The sequence below is a fragment of the Lasiosphaeria miniovina genome (genome assembly GCF_030549165.1).
Source record: "Lasiosphaeria miniovina strain SMH2392-1A chromosome Unknown B0T26scaffold_2, whole genome shotgun sequence".
Lineage (NCBI taxonomy): Eukaryota > Fungi > Ascomycota > Sordariomycetes > Sordariales > Lasiosphaeriaceae > Lasiosphaeria > Lasiosphaeria miniovina.
Genome location: NW_026848221.1, coordinates 4553901 through 4575753, shown reverse-complemented (window position 1 = coordinate 4575753; position 21853 = coordinate 4553901). Strand labels below are relative to the sequence as shown.

General features: G+C 55.7%; 7 protein-coding genes across 7 annotated transcripts; 4 read left to right on the top strand and 3 right to left on the bottom strand.

The window, feature by feature from the left end:
• Nucleotides 1–3328: 3328 nt before the first annotated feature.
• On the top strand, nt 3329–5061 carry B0T26DRAFT_638554 (uncharacterized protein; the record flags this gene model as incomplete). Its single annotated transcript, XM_060437048.1, has 2 exons — nt 3329–3596; nt 3668–5061. 2 exons carry the CDS (start codon nt 3329–3331, stop codon nt 5059–5061), a joined length of 1662 nt encoding a protein of 553 aa, XP_060300950.1.
• Nucleotides 5062–6115: 1054 nt separating this feature from the next.
• Nucleotides 6116–8753, bottom strand: B0T26DRAFT_767215 (P-loop containing nucleoside triphosphate hydrolase protein; the record flags this gene model as incomplete). Its single annotated transcript, XM_060446484.1, has 2 exons — nt 8113–8753; nt 6116–8043 (listed from the first exon to the last, which is right to left on the bottom strand). Exons 1-2 carry the CDS (start codon nt 8405–8407, stop codon nt 6116–6118), a joined length of 2223 nt encoding a protein of 740 aa, XP_060300949.1. The 5' UTR covers nt 8408–8753.
• A 423-nt stretch (nt 8754–9176) lies between these two features.
• Nucleotides 9177–11136, bottom strand: B0T26DRAFT_672684 (PUL domain-containing protein; the record flags this gene model as incomplete). Its single annotated transcript, XM_060439491.1, has 4 exons — nt 9177–10572; nt 10622–10731; nt 10795–10862; nt 10923–11136. The coding sequence occupies 4 exons, from the start codon at nt 11134–11136 to the stop codon at nt 9177–9179; spliced, it is 1788 nt and encodes a 595-aa protein (XP_060300948.1).
• Nucleotides 11137–12339: 1203 nt separating this feature from the next.
• Nucleotides 12340–14170, top strand: B0T26DRAFT_636747 (nucleoside phosphatase family-domain-containing protein; the record flags this gene model as incomplete). Its single annotated transcript, XM_060436860.1, has 3 exons — nt 12340–12571; nt 12673–14041; nt 14113–14170. The coding sequence occupies 3 exons, from the start codon at nt 12340–12342 to the stop codon at nt 14168–14170; spliced, it is 1659 nt and encodes a 552-aa protein (XP_060300947.1).
• A 1567-nt stretch (nt 14171–15737) lies between these two features.
• B0T26DRAFT_696793 (uncharacterized protein) lies at nt 15738–16357 on the bottom strand. Its single transcript, XM_060441362.1, has one exon. It carries the CDS (start codon nt 15980–15982, stop codon nt 15746–15748), a length of 237 nt encoding a protein of 78 aa, XP_060300946.1. The 5' UTR covers nt 15983–16357; the 3' UTR covers nt 15738–15745.
• A 389-nt stretch (nt 16358–16746) lies between these two features.
• On the top strand, nt 16747–17296 carry B0T26DRAFT_157593 (uncharacterized protein). The gene has a single exon (XM_060433489.1). It carries the CDS (start codon nt 16828–16830, stop codon nt 17161–17163), a length of 336 nt encoding a protein of 111 aa, XP_060300945.1. The 5' UTR covers nt 16747–16827; the 3' UTR covers nt 17164–17296.
• Nucleotides 17297–18304: 1008 nt separating this feature from the next.
• Nucleotides 18305–20443, top strand: B0T26DRAFT_748363 (uncharacterized protein; the record flags this gene model as incomplete). The annotated part of the gene is made up of 5 exons (XM_060444954.1): nt 18305–18362; nt 19025–19332; nt 19401–19496; nt 19575–19589; nt 19652–20443. The coding sequence occupies 5 exons, from the start codon at nt 18305–18307 to the stop codon at nt 20441–20443; spliced, it is 1269 nt and encodes a 422-aa protein (XP_060300944.1).
• Nucleotides 20444–21853: the final 1410 nt, after the last annotated feature.

Genomic DNA, 21853 nt, shown 5'->3' with positions numbered 1-21853 from the left:
TGGGCTGGGCAGGATGAGGCGAGGGAGTCGTTTTCGGTGTCTAGGTCTAGGTCTGGGTCTGGGTCTGGGTCTGGGTCTGGGTCGAGAGACGCTGTCAAGTGAAGTCAAGGTCAAGGCAGGCTGGTGGCAAAGAAGAGCGGCGGTCGGCAAAAGGTCTTTGTTTGTCCCCCCTCCCCTTTTCTGGACGTCAGGATGTCTCCCAAGCGTTTCAACGGCGCGAATGGCACGACGGTGGAGGCACAAAGAGCCTGACCCGGAGGGCTAGTGGTTGTGGCGGTCTTGGGGATTGAATAAGAGACGGGATCGGATGGACGGCACAGCACAGGGCAGAGTGGTGATGGAAGACGGACGAGCAAAAGTCTGGATTGAGCTTGAGAGAAAAAGAAAGACAGGTCCAAGTTGTCACCAGTCACTTTTCCATCCGAGTGGAAGACAAGGTAAGGTAGCCTCCGCGGATTATTAGATGAGGTGCAACAAAGGAGGAGTGAGGGGCTAGAATTGGCGCTTCAGAGTGCTTGTCACACAGTGTCTGTCGCAGCCACTAACGGCAGAGACAGAGCCTACACCTCCAGAGTCCAGCTGAGGTGGGCAATAATGGTAGGGACACCGAGCGCTTCCATTACCAGCATGCCGGGCTCCTATCACAGTGCACACCTTGACTCCGGCAGCGCTCGGCGGTCACGGAAGCGACGAGGCGCCCAGGCATCACTGCCCTGGCTGGCCTAACAGTCGAGACCTCCACTGATGGCGTCCGGTGTGGTGAGGTGCGTGCGGTGTGGTGTCCTGCGTAGGCGAGGTGAGTGAGCTGAGGGCCCCCCCGCCGACTACAAAAGGGGGTATTCTGCCCCGCACTGGGGTGTATCGGGTGAAACGCTGAAACAAGAGGGACCAGGTTTAGAGGCCAGGAACATTTCTGAACAAATCCTCGCGTGGATTGTTTCAACTTCCCAAAAAAAAGGAAAAAAGGAAAAAAGAAATGCACGTCAAGTTCGGCAGCGGCAGTGGGCAGCGGCAGCAGCACCCAACTTCTAGCACACCCGATCCCATATGCGCGTCGGCGGTCCACGTCATGCGAGATGCCCACGATGTCGACACCTCGCGGGCGGCTTGTGACCTGTGGAGGGGCAGGCGAGGCGAGGCGGGCAGCCATCCACCATGCTGGCAGCACAGTGGGGTCCTATTCCCCAGCTACCCGTCAGCTGCGCTTGTCGAGACTGGCTGCGGGTTGAGTCTTGGCAACCTTGAATTGTTAGCCAACAGTTAGCTTCCACGGGTTATTGGCGCTTTCAGGCGCTCGCCCTGCCATTTTTGAGTTCCTACCTCAGGCAAGTCGCGAAGATAAGTAGCAAGTAGCCGCCGCTCCCGCTAGCCAGCGCGAACTGCGAAGGGTGAAGGTCGCAGTCGAGAAACCCAACGAAGCTACGGAATACCGCCTTGCCTACGGTAAGTACCTACGTATCTTTCTCCATGGGGGTTTGGGATTCGGGAGGCCGACCGGGGCAGGTTGGGCAGTTGAAGCTTTGTCTCCCACGACACCTAGCAGGGCTGGAAGGGATGGCATGGCTGGCTGGCTACACTGGATGGCCTATTAAGTTCTGGGGCTTGTATCATTTCCCTTGTTGGTTGGACGCCTCTTCGATTGTCAACATGCATTTCACGGACGGCCACGACCTTGGTCGCCTTCCCTGCCCTGCCCGCCCGCCCTCTGCCCTCTCTGCTGTTTCTTGTGTGTTTCTTATTTTCCCTGGCTGTTCCTCTGTGTCTGTAAATCAAGTTTGTGCACATCATGGCTGAATTTACGTATTGACTCTGCGATATTCGGTACCTGGGTACTCGACGCAAGCTCCCACTATTACTAAAACGGGCATTTATGATTGTCGGTGGGACATGGGGTAGAGCCGGGAAGGCACGAGTTAGCTACTTCCGTACGGTGGCTAACTTCCGGATGGAGTCGGCTCGCTTGGGGCGATCATGTGGAGACAAAACGCACTGGATCCCCAAGCTTCTGTTCCGACAGTTCGAACCTTATGCTCGACCAGCTCCATGGGACGCCTTTGCTGAGAAAGTCAAAAGTTCAGTAACGACTAACCAAGGTATGGGAGATAACCTTCCAAATCTTTGGATCCATACCGTTGGGCGATGCAGCAGAGGTGGGAAGGTAAACGCAACAGATGCACGCACAACAACACGAAACGCTTTCGCACACAGGGCAACGCAACCACCAACCTAACAACCACAACGACAACGGCAACTAGGGCACAACTACACGCCGACGGCTTTGACTCTGCTTGTGCTTGTGCTTGTGCTTCTACGTCTGCTTCTGCTTGAGTCCCATCTGTTTGGGAGCGGCCCGCATCTTCAGGCTACCTACCCTTACCTGACCTAGGATCACCTACAGACAGCACCGTGTTTCTCTTCTCAACCTCCATCCTATCCAGAGACTCTCTACCTTATTTCTCTCCATGCGCCCGTTGTGCGCCGTCTCCATTGTCGACGTGCTCTTTTCTTCATTAAGCTTTAATCTAACCGAAGCTTGTCCAACGCTAATCGCCTAGCTCTCCAATTCTTCAATTTCCATCCTCGCACTCGCGACCCAACACAACCACTCCCTCGCTCACTCTCACCACTCTCGGCCCCTGACCTGACTGGACAGCGGCTCTGCTTCTTTTACTGGCCAACCCAGGCCTGCCCTCTTCGTGGCGGCCACAGACGACCACGACCACGTAACTGTGCTTTCTGGATCGATCGCCCTACCTCTTACACAACAAGGACAACGCCGGGGGCATCTCCCCACCCCACCTAGCCTCAGGTCGCTACCCCGGACGTGGGACCTCACCCGCCGAACGATAGAATTAGCCTACCTACGTTAAGCCTCCGAAACGCTTGACAGCTGGCATTGGGCACCGCCGTAGCTTGTTTTTGTTGTCTCTGGCTCTGGTGACCCAGCCTATCAGCCTACCCAATCGTGCCGGCCACCGCTCACCTCTGGCCATCAGCTGTCTGAGCTGTCTTCTGACTTTGAACAGCTCGCCTGCCCCCTCAACTTCTGCCCAAGGTATGCCTTGACTATTATTTCACTTTCACTTTCACTTTTTGGTGCTTCTTCCACTTCTTTAACTTGGCTTCCCTCTTCCTCATTTCTTCTTTCTATTTCATTCCTTTCTCATCACACCCGAACCTCGCACCGTCCTCTTCCATCAACTTCGCATCGGGTTCATCTGAACCAACACCCTCTTATTTCTTTGGCTGTATCCTGCCTACATACAATTGTGGTTGCGCTTTCGGCTTCTTTTTCTACCTCTCTACCTATACCAGCCTCCCGACTGCCATGGCAGTCTCTGTGGCGGCGAGAGTCCAGCCCCAGTGGCCTCACGCCGAAACCTCCTCGTCTCGGCGCGCTGAACTCGTTCTCCTTCGCGAGGGTGTCGATATCGCCCTCGCATACTTCAACTACGAGGACGAAGAAACGCTTCCAATACTGACAGCCAAGGCCAGAAAGTGGTCCGAAAAGTACTATCGGGGATACCCATACGCTTCCCGGCGAGCCATAGCCTTGATCAAGGCATTTCCAAATCTCTTCAACCTCAACGTCAAAGGTATGACTAACTAACTCTTCCCCCTCCTCCCGCCCGCCGGTCGCAACGCTGTGACTTACATTATACTTTAGCATATTTGCGTTTGACTCTAGCGGCCATGCCGAGAGACATGGAACTATCCAACCAAGCGGCGCCTGAAAACGCCAGCCCCCGCCATCTCCGCCGCGTTGAGCGCAAGGTCATGAACTCGGAGGCGTTTCCCGAGTTTACCGAGCCAACTCTAGCCTCGCCCGACGAGCTGGACGAAATCGTCGATCTGAGGCCCCGCCAGCCGCGCAGCGACCTCAAGACCAAGCCCATCATGCGCGTCGATGCTCTCGGCCTCCGAGACTCTGGCCTCTTGCGCCACTTGCCCGAATTCTTGGGCCAGCTTGCTCGCGCCAACCTTGAGACAGAGACGCTGCTGGCCAACAGCCCCAACGGTGTCGGGTTTGAGCTGGGCGACACGACGGCCCAGCAGCAGCCCCACATCGAGATGGATGTTTATGCCGGTCTGGTCGAAACCCAACGGCGTCGCCATGCTCGACGCATCGTTCTCCCGGGCGGCCGCCCGTTCAAGCCGTCGGGCGATGACGACGACGACGACGACGACGATCGGAGCTCCAGCGGAAGCAGTGGAGCAAGCGACGCAGACAAGAGCAATGGCGAGTCCGAAGAGTCCGACTCCGGCAACGAGAGCGACGCGTCTACTTCGACTACCGACAGCCTCCGAGCCAAGACGAAGAAGCGGAAGGCAGGCGCAATGTCGGGGCCTGAAGACAGAAGCCCGCCCAACAAGCTGCGGATTCAGTATTCGTATCCGCCCCCCACTCTCCAGTCATTTGACATTCGCCAGCGCAAGATGGTGAAGAAGGTCAACCCGACAGCAGGTCCAGACCCGTTCGATGCGCTCGGACAAATTGCCGTTCCAAGTTCGCCAACTCTCTCAACGTCCAGCCAGAGCAGCAGCAGTTCGGGCGGCCAAAGACGCATCATCAAGATCAAGGTGCCGAGCAGCAGCAGCAGCAGCAGCAGCAGTAGCAGCAGTAGCAGCAGCGGCGCCGATAACTCTCGCGCGCCGACGCCTGACCAGAAGCAGTGCCGGCCATCGTCTACGTCTCCCTCGAGAGTCATTCGACTCCGTGATCCGCGGTCATCGCCCTCTTCGTCTTCGTCCTCAGCCTCCTCATCGGCAAGGTCCTCCCAATCTGGCACCATCCCCATCATCAAATTGAAGGTACCAAAACGCCCCACGTCGTCCATCTCTGCGCCTGTCCATTCGGGGGGCACGATCGGCAGCGGCACCGATTCTAGCACCAGCACCAGCACCAGCGCCGATGGTGCCATACCAACCCGCCCATACACCTCCGGGTCTGACACGTCCTCCAGCTCGCGACGGGTCAAGATCAAGGTCATCAAGAGATCTGAGCCAGGCTACGAGCAGTCAGAGAACAAGCGCAGGCTGATCGAAGAGGTTTCTGAGTAGGACTCAGCAGCACGGGAAGCCAGCGGAGGGTAATCGAATGAGCAACACCTCCTATACATATCGGGATTTCTTAGTCTTTAAAACTTGGTACATACATCGGCTCGTATGTTTCGGCTCACATGGCGGCATAAAATTACGGCGTTTGGGGTGGATGGAGACGACCTAGATACATTGCGGCCTCTTTTGCTACAACGTCTTTCCTTTGCTATGAGGCTTTCCTTTGTTAAAATGGATGGGGGGTTTACTCGGGCCAAGGGGTTAGACAAATGGTTCTGGTTCTGGTTCTGGTTCGGTACGGTCTGCATGAGTGGCTGGGTGGGTGGCTTGACTTGGGTGGTCTATTGCATTTGCGCGGCATCTGTCATTTGGGTGGATATACCCCGAGCGATCTTGAGCTGTTTGCTATTTTCATTTTCAGAGGGCATTGGAACTTGCAATCTTGGGATTCGCATGGATGGATGGAAAATGGGTTAAGGAATTGTGGGGACGAGAAGGGAACTATTCATGATATCGGTTCTAGACTTGAACGGGAGTTGGGAGGCGGGACAGCACATGTACAGTACAATAATAAACTGCCTGCCTGCCCGCATACCCGTTGATATTTCCCTCCCCGAAGTATGGGCCGCCTAGGCCCGTCTATGGATTTGTCTTCGGCCACGGTAAAAAATGAACATGACAAGAAAATAACTGATTCGTGGCTCCCTCCATCCCCGTAATGGCAAATATGTGACAGTCGCACCGCCCGCCCGTTCGTCAACCCCGATCAACCCACGCCGCATCGCCCCTGAACGCCCGCCCAGCCGCCAAACAAGAAAGAGATGTGACTCTTGGTTGCGCGCGTGATAGTCATATCATGGCACGTCATGATCCGAAAAAAAGAAAAAAAAAAGAAGAAAAGAAAAGCCCGCTCTTCCGTTGGCTCTAGAACCACAAACACCCAGCAGTTCTGTGCAGAAAATAAAACACGGCGCCAAACCAAACCAAACCAAACCAGACAGACAGACAGACAGACAGACAAGAAAACCACCCCCACACCCCCCCCCCCGCCGAGACATCATATGATATTACTCCTCTCGCCAAGCGGATTCCTCCTCCTCGCCAGCGCCCCGCCCGAGATGGCCACAGCGGCCGCAGCAGTAAGAGACTCCTTGTTACCACTACCGGTATTACCACTTTGGTGGTGAGGTTTAAGGCTCTTTGGGTCAGCAGCAGCAGCGAGAAAGAAACGCGACTTGTCGTCGCCAATCTTGCGGCGGAACATGTCGAGGTCGCGCAGCAGCACCTGCATCTGCTCGTGCATGTCATCAGCGCCGGCTTCGTAGTGGTTCGGTGCTTCTTCTGTGTCGGTGTAATCTGAGTTGTCGCCGCCAGAGGCGTAGCCGTCGTCTTGGTCTTGGTCTTTGTCAGGGGAGAGGTGGTGGAGTGAGTGGCGGTGGCCCTTTGGTGTGTGGTTTTCCTTGTCTTCGTCTGGAGTCTGATGGTGTTGGCGCTTCGGGGAGAGCAGCATCCTGTCGCGGTAGATCTGTTTTTTGGTAGCCGTGACGTCGTCATCGCCGTCCTCTTCTTCAACGCCAGCGTTAGGCGCAACGCCATCGTCAACCTCGCGCACCGTGACGACAGGGATGGGGTTCTTGAGGCTCTCGAGGGCGAGCTTGAGGTGCAGGCGCAGGGCCTCGTTCTCGGTCTGCAGCGAGCGGATCTTGCCCTCGGCGACGAGCGAGCGCTCGTCCATGAGCTGCTGCAGGCCGCGCACGCGCGCCTGGTAGTCCTCGAGGCGCTCCTCGGCCTCGCGCGCGTCCTTCTCGCGGCGGCGGCTGTCACCCACAACAAGCTGCAGCGCGCGGATCTCGTCGGCCATGGCCGCGATCTGCGCGTCGCGCTCCGCCGTGCTGATGCTGTCCTGGTTGACGACCGCCCGCGTGCGGATGCGCTTGGCCTGGTCGGCGTACCGCAGCGTCGAGAGTGTCTCGTCGTAGTCACTCGGCGCGATGCACGCGATCATGGCCGTCTTGCTGTTGCCGCCCAGCGAGTCCTTGAGCAGCCACGTGAGGATGCTGTCGCGGTAGGGCACAACCGACGATGAGCCCGGCCCCTTCTTGGACGGGGTCTTCTTGGGGTCGGCCAGGGCGGCGATGACGCGGCCCAGCGTTGTCAGGGAGCGGTTGATGTTGCTGCCCTCGCGCAGGCGCTGGCCCGTGGCCTCGGTCGACTTTGCGCGCTCGCTGCCGGCCAGGTCGACAAGGCGGATGCGGCTGCTGCGCTCCGTGGTCTCGTCCGTGTCGAGGTCGTGGTGGATCTGCTTGAGCATGATGGTGAAAACGGCATGGCTGCGGCTGCTCGTGTCGTTCATCTTGGTGCTCGCCGTGGTGCGGCTCTGGTCGCCCTTCCGCATGTGGCGCAGGATCTCGTCGAGCGAGCGCACGGGCACGTCGGTCAGGTCCTTGACGTAGGGGCCCTCGGTCGGCGACTCGCGGATCTTGAGGTAGTAGGGGGCCTGGGAGGGGGCCGGCGGGGCGGCGAGCAGGTCGCGCACGTGCTCGTTGTAGACCTCGAAGTAGCTGACGCGCACGTTGTAGCTGATGTTGGGCGTCTCGTCGTGGGCGGCGGCGATGCGCTCAAACAGGTCCTGGCAGGTGCGCGGGATCAGCCCCGGCTGGTCCGCCGTGCCCATCATGCTGTACGACTTGCCCGACCCCGTCTGCCCGTACGCGAAGATGCACGTGTGGTAGCCCTCGAAGTTGTGGTCGAGGAACTCCTCGCCGAGGCTGTCGTAGACGTCCTCCTGTGTCGCGTAGTGCTCGTCGTCCGTGTCGTGGCTCCAGAAGCTATTGTCGAACGTGAACGACTTGTCCTCGACGGTCGCCTTGCGCGCGCGCGCCCTGGCGTTGGCCGGGTCCGCATCGCCGTCGCCGGGCGCCACGAGCGTGGTGCGCTGCGAGAGGGGGTCCATGCGGATGAGGCATTGGGCACTGCGGGCGATTTCTGTTGGAGGCGGGGGGGTCAGTCAGCCGCGACAAAAAGACAACTGATAATAACCACGTCAACACATACCTCGAGGCAGAAAGGCGCGCACCCTCACGACGACGCGCACATTGCCGCCGGCATCGAGGCGGGCGTGGTTCGGCACGGTGCCGTCGCGGGACCGCAGCGAGGGCGTCGAGGCGCTGGAGCGGACACCGCGCTGGGCGGCTGGCCCCTGGAGGCTGGGCATCGTCATCGGGATCGGCATCGTCATCGGCATCGTCTTCGGCATCGGCATCAGACGCGGCTCGAGGGCAGTTGCAGTCAGAGAGTCATGGACGTCGGCGAGGAGGTCGTGGAAGCGCTGCGTGAGGTTGCGGAACATGCCCCCGAATAATAGTCCGTATGTTTTTCTACTCGGTCAGCCACCCGACTCGTCGACGGCTCTTGCCCTTGTTCACCCTAGTGTAGCTTAGTTTCCTTGTTTGGTGGACGCTGGCGCCAATCGGTTTGCTGGCTTGATCCGTGGCAACCTTGCAAGCGACTGTTTAGTGTTTACACGGCAGGGGGCAGTTGCCACGGAGAAACCCACGCCAAGCCCCTCACACCCTGGCTAAGGCTCGTCCCGCGTGCAACGTGCACCCGCCCTGCAGGCACTCGCTGTCAGCCACAACACCACCTCACGCCACTGCAACAACAACGGCTAAACTCTGCAACTGAGTTGAACAGTCATGGGGGGAAAAAAGAGTAAAATATAAAATATAAATAAAAAAAATAAAGAATAAAAATAAAGAATAAAAATAAAGAACAAAAATAAAAATAAATAAAGCCGACGCTGGAATACTACGGTATCTTTCAAGTGCAGGCCTCAAAACAGGCAGGTGAGGTGTCTAGGTAACTTGATAAACACAACGCGCCCTCTAAATGCGCCTCGTCGAACACGAGCGGAAAACAAGAAAGACGAGAAATAAATAAAATATAAGAAAGGAGACGTATCCAAGGCAAACCCTCTGTCCTGTCCCCGTGACGTGACCATCTACAGGTGTATATACTTGCCAAAAAGCCAAAACCCGCTGTCCCACCCTCTTCATGCCACCCAAACGCCAAGCCAAGTCCCGCAGCCCTATTAACCACACCACATTCACACCAGCGCTCTATCCCGATCGCGCCAGGCCCTTGCCAAACAGCTCACTCCCAATCTCGGCCACGAGGGCCATGTCGGGAAAGTCCTTCTTCTTGGCGAGCACCACGTCCTGGGCGTCCATGGTGCGCAGCAGCGCGGCGAGCTCGCCGTCGAGGGGCAGGCGGTACGCTAGCAGACCTAGCGCGAGCAGCGTGCCCTCGAGGGCCTCGGCCGAGGCGGACTCCTGCGCGACGGCCTCGAGCGCCGACGCCGCGAGCTCGACCTGGTCGCTCTCTGGCAGCACATTCCCGGGCCCGCCGTCGCGGCGCTGGCGGCTGTTGGCGAGCGCCATATTGAATAAGAGCGATGCCGCCGCCACGCGCACGCTGCTGTGGCCGTCGTCGAGGAAGCTTGTCGATACCAGCTGCGTGGCCGCGGCGCGCAGCCCGTCGTGGCCAAGGATCTGGTCCGGGTACAGCGGGCTCGAGAAGAGGTTGCACGCCATCTGCAGCGTCACGAGCCGCAGCGCGTACGGGCAGCCGCCGCCGTCGGGGAGCCCATTCACGCGGCTGAGGACCGCGAGCACCGTGGCGTGGTCCGCGTCGTCCTCGGCGAGGTAGCCGCTGAAGCGCGCGTCGACCAGCCCGCACCGCAGCAGGTCGACGGCGGTGAAGAGGACGTCGGTGGGCAGGCTGTTGCTACTGCTGGTGCCGACCGCCTCGCGGATGAATTTTGTGAACCCGGCCATGTCCGGCAGTGTGGCCTCGGCGGGCCCGTCCCTGGCCCGGGCCTCGACGAAGTGCTTGACGCCCTGCACTGCCGGGTGCTCGGCGGCGGCGGGGCCCATCTTGGCCAGCAGCTTGGCCAGCGGCGGGGCCTTTTCGAAGATGACGGGCTTGGCGCCGGGGTTTGCGAGTGTCGGCAGGCGGAGGGACTGGTGCGGGTGCCGCGGCCACGCCATCTGCACCAGCAGCTGCACGTTGCCGCGCAGCTTGCTCGGGTCCGCCCCGACCCAGCGGTTCTCCTCCTGGCCCTTGAGGAACGTGATGAAAGTGGGCGTGCTCGACACCGAGTACCGGCTGCCGACGTCGAACGCCTTGGATATGTCGACCTTGATCAGGGCGCCCTTGTCGCCAATCTCGGCGGCTAGCTCGTCGTAGAGAGGGTAGACGGCCTTGCAGGGGGCGCAGGTGGCCGAGGTGAAGAAGACGACGGCGCAGGTCCTCTGGAACTTGCCCAGCAATGCGTCGAGCCCTGCAGCGCTGGAGACGTTGTGCACTTTGCCCTCGTGGCGGTGCAGCTGGGACTGCGGCTTCACGGAGCTGCCCGGGGTTTGGTCCTGGATGCCGAGAATGCCGCCGGCGCGCTTCTTGGCCGATATCTGCTGGTTGAGCATGGGCAGCAGCATCTGGCCAAAGGGGGAATCGCTGTTGGTCTGTCAGTGTGTGTCTGTGTGCTTTTGTCGTGCGAACGTACAGCACTGCCTGTGGCATGTTGGTGATGTGGCCGGGGATTCCCTTGCCCAGCAAAAAGGTCGAAAGGTCGTTGGAGAAGTTGTTGCAGTTGTGTCTCCAGAGGTCGTATGCCTGCCGACAACACCTCAGTCAATGCCAACGCTCAGCCCAGCCGACTCTCGGGCCACAGCTCACCTCGACTGTGTAAATCTCGCGGAGCGAGTCCATATACTCCTCAATGACATCCATGGGCACTTGGGCGCCTATCGTCAGCATATTCATAACCATCTACCACCGACTAGTGAGGGCTGGCAAGGGCATACGTTCTGTGCGGCCAAGGTAGATCTCCTGCATGGGGCGGCCGAGATGCGAGGTGCCGGGCTGGATAGCGACAATGTTGCCGTCGTAGACGTACTCGCGGCCCTGGAGCTTGATCGACGTGTGGTAGACAGCGTCCAGCTGGAAGCCCAACAGACTGGCCGACATCTGCCGCGCCAGCCCCTGCGAGAGGTCGTATACGAAAAGGTGGACGTCCATGGTGAGATGGTTCCCTCAATGTGTGGTTGAGATTGATTCACTGAGACTCCGGGGCTCAATTGCTGATTGGGTCAATACCTGGGTTAAGAACAAGGAACGGCTGTAAATGTGGTTTTAAAACCCGGTGCAACGCAAAGCTGCAATGGCAAATTGCTGCTACTCTGAACTGAAAGACTGAAAACGAACCCCAAGCCGGCCGGCGGATCTCCAGGATATTATGAGACAGGTATCTCAAGAGGCAGCAAAAGGGTTACGAGGCGAGGGCGACGACCTGACGCGGCAGCTGGACCGACTGTCCTTGGATTCTGGAAGGCTAGAGAAGGGGAGGCTTTCGGTACAAGGGCGGTACATTCAACCCTGGACAAACAAGTGCTACAACTCTCCACTTTCAACGACGTGCCTCGCTTTAATATTCCAAACTGCACCCCTAAAGACATGATGAATCGACATGAGTGAAATTGAACCGTAGTGATATCAAGCAGGAGCCATGGTTGGCCAAAGGCGTCGTGGAAAGGTGCCCCCTTGAATGTCCCAATCGAGTCTTCCCTATCCGTACCTTGAAGTACCGGATGTGGGGCACACATCCATCCTTTGCCAGTTGCCACCAACCCGCACCACCCATCGCACTAGGGAAACCGAACGAGCCAGGGTCGAGGGGCATCCGCCTCCGCCCACCTTTTTGGGTGCAGCAAGGCACTCCTGGGCTGCTATTCGCGCGTCACTGGGAGAACCCATCCAGTTGGCAAATCTTCGACAAGCCCCTATTTTATCCCCAGAACCTAGAAATAAATTCACAGGTATTTGAGATTAGCTAGAGGAGCGCATTGATTCCTCATAGAGTTTTTTCTTCTTCTCTCTACACTCGTACATTGTTTCTTGTCATTCGTTGAAGAACCGTCGTTTACTTCGTATCTCCATTTTCCCCTGGCCCATCGGCTTGGCATGTGCAGGGGCGTGTCTCCGTAGTTTCCTTCCCCTTTTGCCGTCCTGGCCCAACTCTCTCGTCCTCGCAACCCCTCGTCGCGAAACCGCGACCACGACGACAACGACGAAGACGAAGACGAAGACAAAGACGAAGACAAAGACAAAGACAAAGACGAAGACGAAGACGAAGACGACAACGACGACAGACCGAACCCTCGCCGTACGCTTGTGTCGCAGGGCACGCGTCAAACGTGTGCGTGCGTGAAACCGAGTCCCTAAATGCGGCGCACGTCAGTCTCGTTGCCGACCAAGCACGTTGCCCACGACCCTCACGAGAAACCAGATCGCTACGACATAAACTACCGGGAACCCGGCTTCTTCTCCAGGATGCAGTCCGCCTGGCAGACGCAGACACAGCGTATGCGCTACATTAAGACTGGCGCCATCATTTTCGTCGTCTTCCTGCTATTCTACTTCTTCTCGCCGTCTGGCGTCGAGCTTTACAATGGAGGTAAGGCCTTCCTGCCCGCTGCCGTCTCCCTCCCAGTGGGAAAAGGGATAGGGGGCTTCTCGTTCGTGCAATGAACCACTCGCTCACCACTTCTCTTCTAGTGATTACGTCCGACTCAAAAGGCCAAGGCCAGACGCCGTCTGACTCGTCATACGGCACAGACCGGTGCAAGAGGTCCTACTCCAAGGACAAGCCCATCGTGCAATATGTCCTCATAATCGACGCCGGCAGCACCGGTTCGCGTATCCACGTGTACAAGTTCAACAACTGCGGCCCGGCGCCCGAGCTCGAGAACGAGGTCTTTGAGCAGACCAAGAAGATTGACGGCCAGAGCAGCGGCTTGAGTGCCTACGCCAACGACCCCGAGGCTGCAGCGAAGAGCCTGGATATTCTCATGGAGGCGGCGCTCAAGAACGTGCCGGACAAGCTCAAAGGCTGCACCCCCCTTGCCCTAAAGGCGACGGCAGGACTGCGCAAGGTGGGCGAAGAGAAGAGCCAGAAGATTCTCGACGCCGTCCGCCACCATCTCGAGATCAATTACCCGTTCCCCGTCGTCTCGAAGGAGGAGAAAGGCGTCGAGGTCATGGACGGCTCCGACGAGGGTGTGTATGCTTGGATCACGGTCAACTACCTGCTCGGAAAGATCGGCGGCCCCGACCACTCCCCGACGGCGGCCGTGTTCGACCTGGGCGGCGGCTCGACCCAGATTGTTTTTGAGCCGACCTTTGAGGGTCTCTCTTCGGGCGGCATGCCCGAGAAGTTTGCCGACGGCGAGCACAAGTACGAGCTCGACTTTGGCGGCCGCAAGTTTGCCCTCTACCAGAAGTCGCATATGGGCTACGGCCTCATGGAGGCGCGGAACGCGATGCTCGTGACGCTCGTCGACGACTTGATCGAGATCAACAAGGGCGACCGGTCGTGGGTGGAGAAGCCCGTTGTCAACCCGTGCTACTCGGCCGGCCTGAAAAAGACAGCCGAGGTCGAGCTGCCCAAAAATCACCCGCTCGGCGAATCCTTGAAGCTCAACATGACGGGCCCTACCGAGCCGGCCACGGCGCACTGCCGCGCCGTGGCCGAGCGCATCCTGAAGAAGGACGCCGAGTGCACCCTCGCCCCCTGCTCCTTCAACGGCGTCCACCAGCCATCCATCAGCAAGACGTTTGCCCGCGAAGACATCTACTTCCTGTCCTTCTTCACCGACCGCACCCAGCCGCTCGGCATGCCCGAGTCGTTCACGCTCCGCGAGCTGCACGACCTCGCCCACACCGTTTGCGGCGGCCCGGACGCCTGGGGCGTCTTCACTAGCGTGCCGACGGCGCTCGACGAGCTGAGCGGCCGCCCCGAGTACTGCGCCGACCTCAACTTCATGCTCGCCCTGACCCACACCGGCTACGAGATGCCCATCGACCGCGAGGTCAGAATCGCCAAGAAGATCAAGGACATGGAGCTAGGCTGGTGTCTAGGAGCCAGGTGAGTCCTATCCCCATCCCTTGAATACTGCAATTGCTTCTCCAAGCCGCTAACCCTATTTCTCCCTACAGCTTACCGCTACTCGCCCAAGGGTCAGGGTGGAAGTGCAAGATCACTGAAGTACAGTGAGAGAGTGGTGCTTTTTCTAATTATGAAGATAACGCTGCAAGAAACAAAAAGAAGTAGAGACAGCTTGGCCGTGGTAATATTGTCTACCATTGCTAAACCAACACATTTTTGCCCTTTTTTTCTTCTTATTTTGTCAACTGGCGTTTTTTGAGGACAGTCTCGCTGTGTACTAATTACAGTACTGTTATTATTACTACTACTACTACTACTACTACTACTACTACTACTACTACCTACCTTATCTACTGAGGTACCTGCCTCCATGTAACAATGTTGGGTTGATTCTAGCTAGGCAGGCCGAGGAATCCTGCTTCTGTTCCTGGTTTCTGGTTCCTACATACGTATTAGTGTCATAGGAAGGGAAGAAAGAAAGAAAGAAAAAAAGGGAAGAGAATTAAATGCATGGGATATTGGACTTTTTTTGTTTTGGCGTCTTGTGTTGTTGATTTGTTGATTTGGTTAGGCACAGTAGGTTTAAAGTGCAGTCAGTGAGTTTGAGCAGAGTTGCTTTCCTCCTGTTTATATACCTAGGTATGATATGTACTGGTTTTCACGCTGTCTGCCTGTCTGTCTGTCATATTCATAACTCAACTCCCCCTCTCTCGCTCGCTTTATGTAAGGAAAGAACCCCAACCCACACACACGACCAACTCACACGCGTACCGAGCGGGCCAAAACCTCACTCCTTTGTCATGGCCTGCCCTGCACTCTGTCATGTATAAGCAGTGGCCCTCACCCCTTCCTTTGCGAGGGCCAGGTTGAAGTCTCTTACCAATACCAGTCATTGCTCACTCTCTTCAGTACCTTCATTATGACCACCCTGATCAGGCGTACCTGCCTTCACTTACACCCGGGCAGCCGGGGCGGCCCTGGCAGCAGGGGCGGCCGTGTTGCAAAGGCAACATCAACACCATGGGTATCGTCAGGGGCATCACGTACTCAGGCTTCAACTGGTACGCAGGCTTCAACGCCCACAGCACGCAGGGCGCGAGGAGGCATTACAAAGACTTCCACGCGCGGTGCAACAACCCGTCGTACTACGAGGGCTTTGGCTGCAGCCTTTGAAGCGCAACAAAGCTGCGATCTTGACGATGCCTAGGCAGGGCAAGTTTTTATTGCATTTTTGGGCATGTTATATAAGCAACAACAACGAAGGCAGCTTCGTATTTTACGACGTCGACGTGGTTGTGGTGTAATTATATTGCGACTGACTGCGCATGTGGCCAATTGATCTGAAGTTTAGATGCGCTGGCTTCGTCCTAGTAAAGGTCTGTTTTTTTAGTGTAAAAAGTGGATTTTTCCTGGGCGCGGCCTATTGGAATCACCAGGTACCGGTACGGGAAGCAACAGGGCGTAACTGCACGCCGAAAACTGGTGGTTCAAGTGGTGGATTTGTTCATGTCTGTCTGTATCTAGAAGGCATAGGGTGGAAGTGGCCTACGGCCACTTATATAGAATCTGTGGCCCTGTGCCACCACAGCCACCTTCGTAGATGACCCTCCGTGGCTGACTAGCACCTCATTCCAACACGGCCCAAGCGTCTTTGTGCCTGCAGTCCGAGTAGACCCTCTCTATTTAAAACATCCGCATCCGACGCAACGGGATCAGTAACAGAGAGCGTGTCTTCAGCAAATTCAGACCAGTAACCAGCATCAGTCGTAGGAAACCCCATGAGATTATTGTTCGACCATACGCTCGATACGACCTGTTCAATAGTAGAGAGTCGAAGTAGGTTATTAGTGCCGTCAGGCAACCCAATCTCGGACCAAGGATCGGCAGAAGACGCATAAAACCCCATGAAGTAATTATCATCCCTCGAGTTTGTCATAACCTGTTCAACGGTGTCGTGGCTTATTATTCCGCCCGCTATCTGCTGTAGCAAACATATCTTCCTGAGTAATTACAGAATAGGCACACGTGTTATAGGAGATAAGTCGGACTTTAAAACGAATCTCATATTGATCTCAGGGTCTTTAGTCGCCTTGAGGGAGGGAGGCGCGTTTGCTATATCGCTCGTGTCTTAAAAAATGAGGTCTTCCCAGATTTGATTGGGGTTGAGAAGATCCAAAAGTGAAATTATTCTGGCGTCCTCGCCCAAGTTGTTCAACGTACTATTATTACAAACCACTCGACTGTTAGGGTCATCTGTCTGTAAGGGAGCACGGGCTCCACAGAATGCTGGGGTTGGTAATTATGAAGATAGAACAAAGGGCAAGCTCCTATCGCACGGGTAATACAGTCAAATCGGAATGCCACTCAAAATGTATGAGTGCAGCGAATGTGTATTGCTTGCTTGAAGAACCAAGCAAGAACTGTCTAAGACCGTGGCTACGGTCATCGTATATATCTAATTCAGGTAACCAATCAGGACTTTTCCTTTGCGTGCTCAGTGCTTCTCCTAACGCTTGGTACCCCGAGCGTCTCAGAGACTACCGAGCGCCCTGCTCGGTGCGCTCGCCTAGTCTTGGCAGACCAGTCGCACCGAGCGCCTCCTGATTGGCTGTGTCGAACACTTGCGGGGCCCGACCCCGCCCACCTGTGCGGCCCAATTGGCAATTGGCTTCCAGCGCCTCCTGCAGTCTTGGACCAGGATTGTAAGAGAAGGTAGGTACGCCTGATCAAGGTGGTCACAATGCAGGCAAGAAGGTAGGGGAGCAATGACTTGTATTGGTGTAAGACTTCAACCTGGCCCTCGCAAAGGAAGATGGGCGAGGGCCATTGTTTATATACCTGCTCAGGGGTTCGGCCCGGGGATCAGTCTGCGGTCGTGGCGCCACGGCGTAGCGTATGCCAGCTGGCAGTGTTCTAGCCAGTTGGTGACAAGTGGTGGGCGCGCACCCTGTGCGCGCAGTTGGTGTTTGGGGTGTCCTTTTCCTTACATCGTCCTCGAGGCTATTATCGAGACCAAAAAGCCTAACGACTATATCACTCTCGCCGAGGAAGCCATACTCTTATACGCCAATAGTATCGCCGAGATCCCTACTAATTTGTAGAAGGCGCGTAAAGATATTCCACTGTAGCTGTCACGGCGCTCAATGGCCGTAGCAGTACTATATAGCTTACTACAGGTTGCAAGTTGTCAACTTGCAATTCTGGCATCCTTTTGGGGGTTCTAGCGCAGTGGTAGTGAGTGCTGCAGGCTGGCGCCGTCACAGTAGCGCCCTCTGTCTGACTTTACCGGCCTCTACTGATTTCTGGTTGGCTAGTCTGATCTCGGCAGCTAAGCCCAGACCTTCTCTTTACATAGCTGTAGGCTCTGAATGCTAAGTACAAAATCTCCTTCTTACGGGCCTGGATCACGAAGAAAAAGAAGCCAAAATCCTAGTACTAATGCCCCCCTAGTAATATTGTACGATACTGGATTTATTGTCTTATTGCGGGTGATGGTGATTGACTGCCGTTTCACTAGGTTAAGAATACTATTCTGCTATAATATAGCAGCAGCCCGACTCCGCGTGATCGCTCCTTGTGGACTCGAGATTTCTTCCTCCTATTTCTCTAGCAAAATGTGGTGTTGCTGGTCGTCAAATTTCGCCAGAATGATAATCTTGACCTCGTGGTTTGATGCCTGAAACCACTACCGCATATCCAAGCTCGGGTAATGTTTCGGAATATCTAGACTCAATGATTAATTAGTATTGGTCAATTACCTGCTTCTGCACGTTCCGGCTATGGACCGCCTGTCGAATCGCCTTCTCCGTCATCTCCTCCAGGATGATCTTGTTTCCGAAATGTTGCAGTACCTATATTTTTCCAACTTTCCTCTATACCATTCCGGACAAGCTGAGTAAAATACCGCGTATAAAGTTCTAGGTGAAGGGCCTTATGTAGATCGGTTGGGATTCTGATGGTTAAGATCCGGGAATTGGTATTGTAGCGGCGAAAACGGAACTTTCGGTATCGTTTCTTTTGCCCAGCCTCTCGCCTAGTGTCTCTCTCACGCTCGATTTTGGTGAATTGATTAGGAGAGACGTCTAAATAATTAGTATATTATGTAGAAATAGGAGGGTGATAGCATACTTGTGACGGTAAGGTAATCCCTAGTAGTGAAATTAATGACGTCGAAGATCTTGCGTATTGGTAAATTGTACGGTCGGGGGATCGCTATCTTTCGTCGAAGCCAGCGAGGCTATCATGCTAAATATTGAATTGTTGCATGACCATCGGTTCCGGATGTGGGTGTCGTCGGCAGGTTTGTTCAGCCCCAGCCTCATGTCCAGAGGCTTCGGCCTGACTGAATAGTTAGGAAGCTCCCGAGCGCTCAGATAAAAAATGACCCAAACGGGCGAATATCACTTTACCTTCAGATTATGGCTTGCCCCATCGTTCAGGTTGAATAAAAGCCTCGCGGCCAAAATCAGCGAGTGCATGCTGGCGCCAGCTCAGACTTGAGCGACGGCGAATCACAACGACAGCTGCCCACCTCCTTTTGCTGCTTCCGAAAGTGACCGCCGTACTCGTACGCACCCATGGGAATGATGGGATGCTATGAGTGCCCTAACTTGCCGCCCTAGCTAAAAGGTGCGAGGGGGTTTCACGGGGGCTGCCGGCTATGAGTTGGACGTTGACGACTCCAAAGACCTTGGCGTTAAAAGTTCCTTCACGTTACCTAGATATTTAGGGACCGGGTATCTAACCTTGATGTTCCTTACGGCTCAGGCACAGTCTAGCCTGTGTTCTTGGCTAACACGTCGTTTCTTCTCGATCAAGAAAGACCATAGAACGGCTGAGAACTGACCTGATTAGGGCCGAGAAGCCGGGCATAATAGAATACAAGGCCTTCGTACCGTCCAACCGCCTGAATGAGATAATTACTGAGGAAAGGCTTCGAAAGCTGATCAAACTCGACCCCAGTGACAGTATCTATCCGCTTTCGCGATTTCGTCAAGGTTATTACTATCCTCGTTTCCCATGATCGGCTCAACGGTAATACATTGAACATAATCTACAAGGCCGGACTCTCGGACCAGTATCTCCCAGCCAAGCATGAGTTTTCCGATTCGGCGGCTATACTCACTGGCGTCCGCAATCAGGTCTTCACACTATCACCGACGCTCAGCCAGCTCAACTGCCACCACTTTGCTACCACGCAGTGGCAATTCCTGTCCCCTAACCTCGGAGGTCGGGAGTATGCTCGCTTTGACGACAGATGTGTCCTCCCGGTCATTGAGAAGGGAGCGTTCTCTCCATATTTTATTGTGCTATATACTAACCTTTCTCTCAAAGACAGGAAGAAAATCCCACCCTTACGCTAAACAGCTCAAGTCTGACTCTCGAGCCGAGTTTGAGCAAGAGCGCCCAGTACTTTCCCGCATCCAGCTTCTCCGTCACCCTCATCTAATCGAGTTCATAAGGTCGTTTGAGAAACGCCCCGAGAACTACTACTTTCTATTTCAATTCGTAGAAGGAGGGCATCTTGGTAAGGTCTAGAAGGACGAATAGAAGCACCGGGAGACGCGGACGCCCACCATGATACGCTAGGTGCTGGGACAGATCAAGGGCATTACGAGCGCCGTACACACACTACACAGCCCGTCGGTCGAGAACAAGGACGAGAACGGGCGCTACGGCGATCTACAGCCCGAGAATATCCTCCTGTTTCTCGACGAGCCGGCCAGGTACCCACGCGGCACCCTGCGTATCGCCAACGCCGGGCTGGCGCGGTTCCACCAGCAAATCACCAGCAAGCGCGTGCGGGGGACGACCACGACAGGCGGCTCGGTTGAGTACGCGCCGCCCGAGTCACACAAAGAGGGCGATGATGTCAAGCGGTCTCGTAGCTACGACATGTGGTCGGTAGGCTGCATCTTTCTCGAGTTCGCCGTCTGGACGCTGGGCGGCAGCGCCGACTTCAAGTCGTTCCGGAGGGATCGGAAGAATCGCCGGGCCCGCGACGGGGACGTCCATCGCGACTTTCCCCCATATTACCGGATCGCAAAACAGGGCGAGGATTGGGAGACGTACGAGATTCACCTAGCTGTCAAGGCACGGATGGCGGCCATTCGCTCTAACCGGAAGTACCCCGACAAGACCCGTCTGAACGATCTCGTTAAGATTATCGAGGAGGGGCTGCTCAACATTAAGGAGGGCGCTCGGTACGATACCGAGACCCTTGACCACGAGTTAGACAAGATAGTGAGCAAGGCCGAGAATAATTCTTACTTTTGGGCGCCGGGAGTCAACCCGGACTTCCAGCTTACTGGACCACCACCGGCTCAGTTACCGCCAGTCGACTGCTATCGCAAGCGGGATCGCCTCTCCACCAGCTGCTAGTAGTTCTATACAGTCTCAAGATATTGAGAGAGAAAAGAGCCAGAAAAAGAAGAGGTGAAATCCCCTCCGCCGGCTCTTAGGCCGTCACCCCAAGAAATCACCGGGTGGGAGTTCAGTGCCTAATAGATAAGGATGACGCGGTATATTGGGGGGCTTGGAAGGAAAGGAATGGTACGGAGTACTCTCTGACTAGGGAAGTAAGCAGCTTGTAAGGGGACCTCAGGATGGGCTATAAAAATACACAGGTACATACCTGGCTAGTTAGGAAGGTACTAGCTGAGCGGCCCTTCCCCCCGGTCTTTGCCTCCGGCGGCCCTCCGGAGGCGCCTGCCGCGGGCTACTCGCCACGCTCGAAAGTTATTCTTTCTCAAAGCGGTGATCATTTCAAAGTTTAAGGTTTATCTACCAATCCCCGGACCAGAAACATTCAGAGGGGTTGGAGATGAGAAGAAATTCTCCCGTCATCTATATATCTCCATTTCCCTATCTAAGCTAGGTATTCAACCCGAACAGCCTGGAGCCTGGAGGTGGCAGCAGTCCTCAACCTCTTCCCGCTTTCCCATTTGTTTCCCCTGCTGACGCGGAACGGAACTCGGGGGAGCCTCACTGAACCAGGCTTCTTTCGCCTCGACCGGGTGATAAGAACGCCCGAGTCTCTCCTAACGGGTTCTATTCCTCAGCTATCAGCGAGAATATAGAGAACGCCGGGTTGTCTACGCCCCTGCCGACGCGTGTCTGAAAGCGGTGGCCTTCAGAATAGACGAGGGACCAAGCCGAACTTCGTTTTCTATCCCTGGACACAATAACCGTCAAGAAGCCCTTTCCAGCCCCGACGACTCCGAGAGCGGATCTACTAATCTCGGACCCAATAAACGTAGACGGCTAAATCATCTTTCCCGTTCCCTTAGCGGAAACGATTCCATCAGAAAGCTTAAAGACTCGATTTACAACATCATAAAAAGCACTGTATCTCCAGATAGCCCTTCGGCCGAGAGTTTCATACCCACTGGCCGATTAGAGAATCTATTAACTAGCAAGGCTCTTAAGACGGCGTTGGCATCTAACTATAGGTCGAAACCGGAACAGCGCCTAAAATGGCTCCGTCGGTCGCGGAGAGACAAATATCGCGGCGCAAAAAACCTCTCTTTAGCGACTACTACTAGTCAACTTCTCAGTAACGTGCGCCTCATCTACGATAGGCCGTCTCCCGCACCCGCTAATACTAACCTATTACTTGAATTAGAAGACGGTCTTACGCGTGGGAGTCAATATCTGCGCAAAATCTTGGCTTCGCTACTCCTGATTGACAGGCCAGAAGCTATTAGCGACTTCATCAAAGACGGGATCAGCGACAACGATCTTCCCTTTATCAAGGTCGTTTCTGCTGGGGAAGGGGATTTCACCAAGTTC

What these genes read in the sequence shown, in the direction of transcription:
- B0T26DRAFT_696793 (XM_060441362.1), bottom strand. Translation starts at nt 15,982, where the DNA reads ATGATAATTACTTCATGGGGTTTTATGCGTCTTCTGCCGATCCTTGGT.
- B0T26DRAFT_157593 (XM_060433489.1), top strand. Translation starts at nt 16,828, where the DNA reads ATGACTTGTATTGGTGTAAGACTTCAACCTGGCCCTCGCAAAGGAAGA.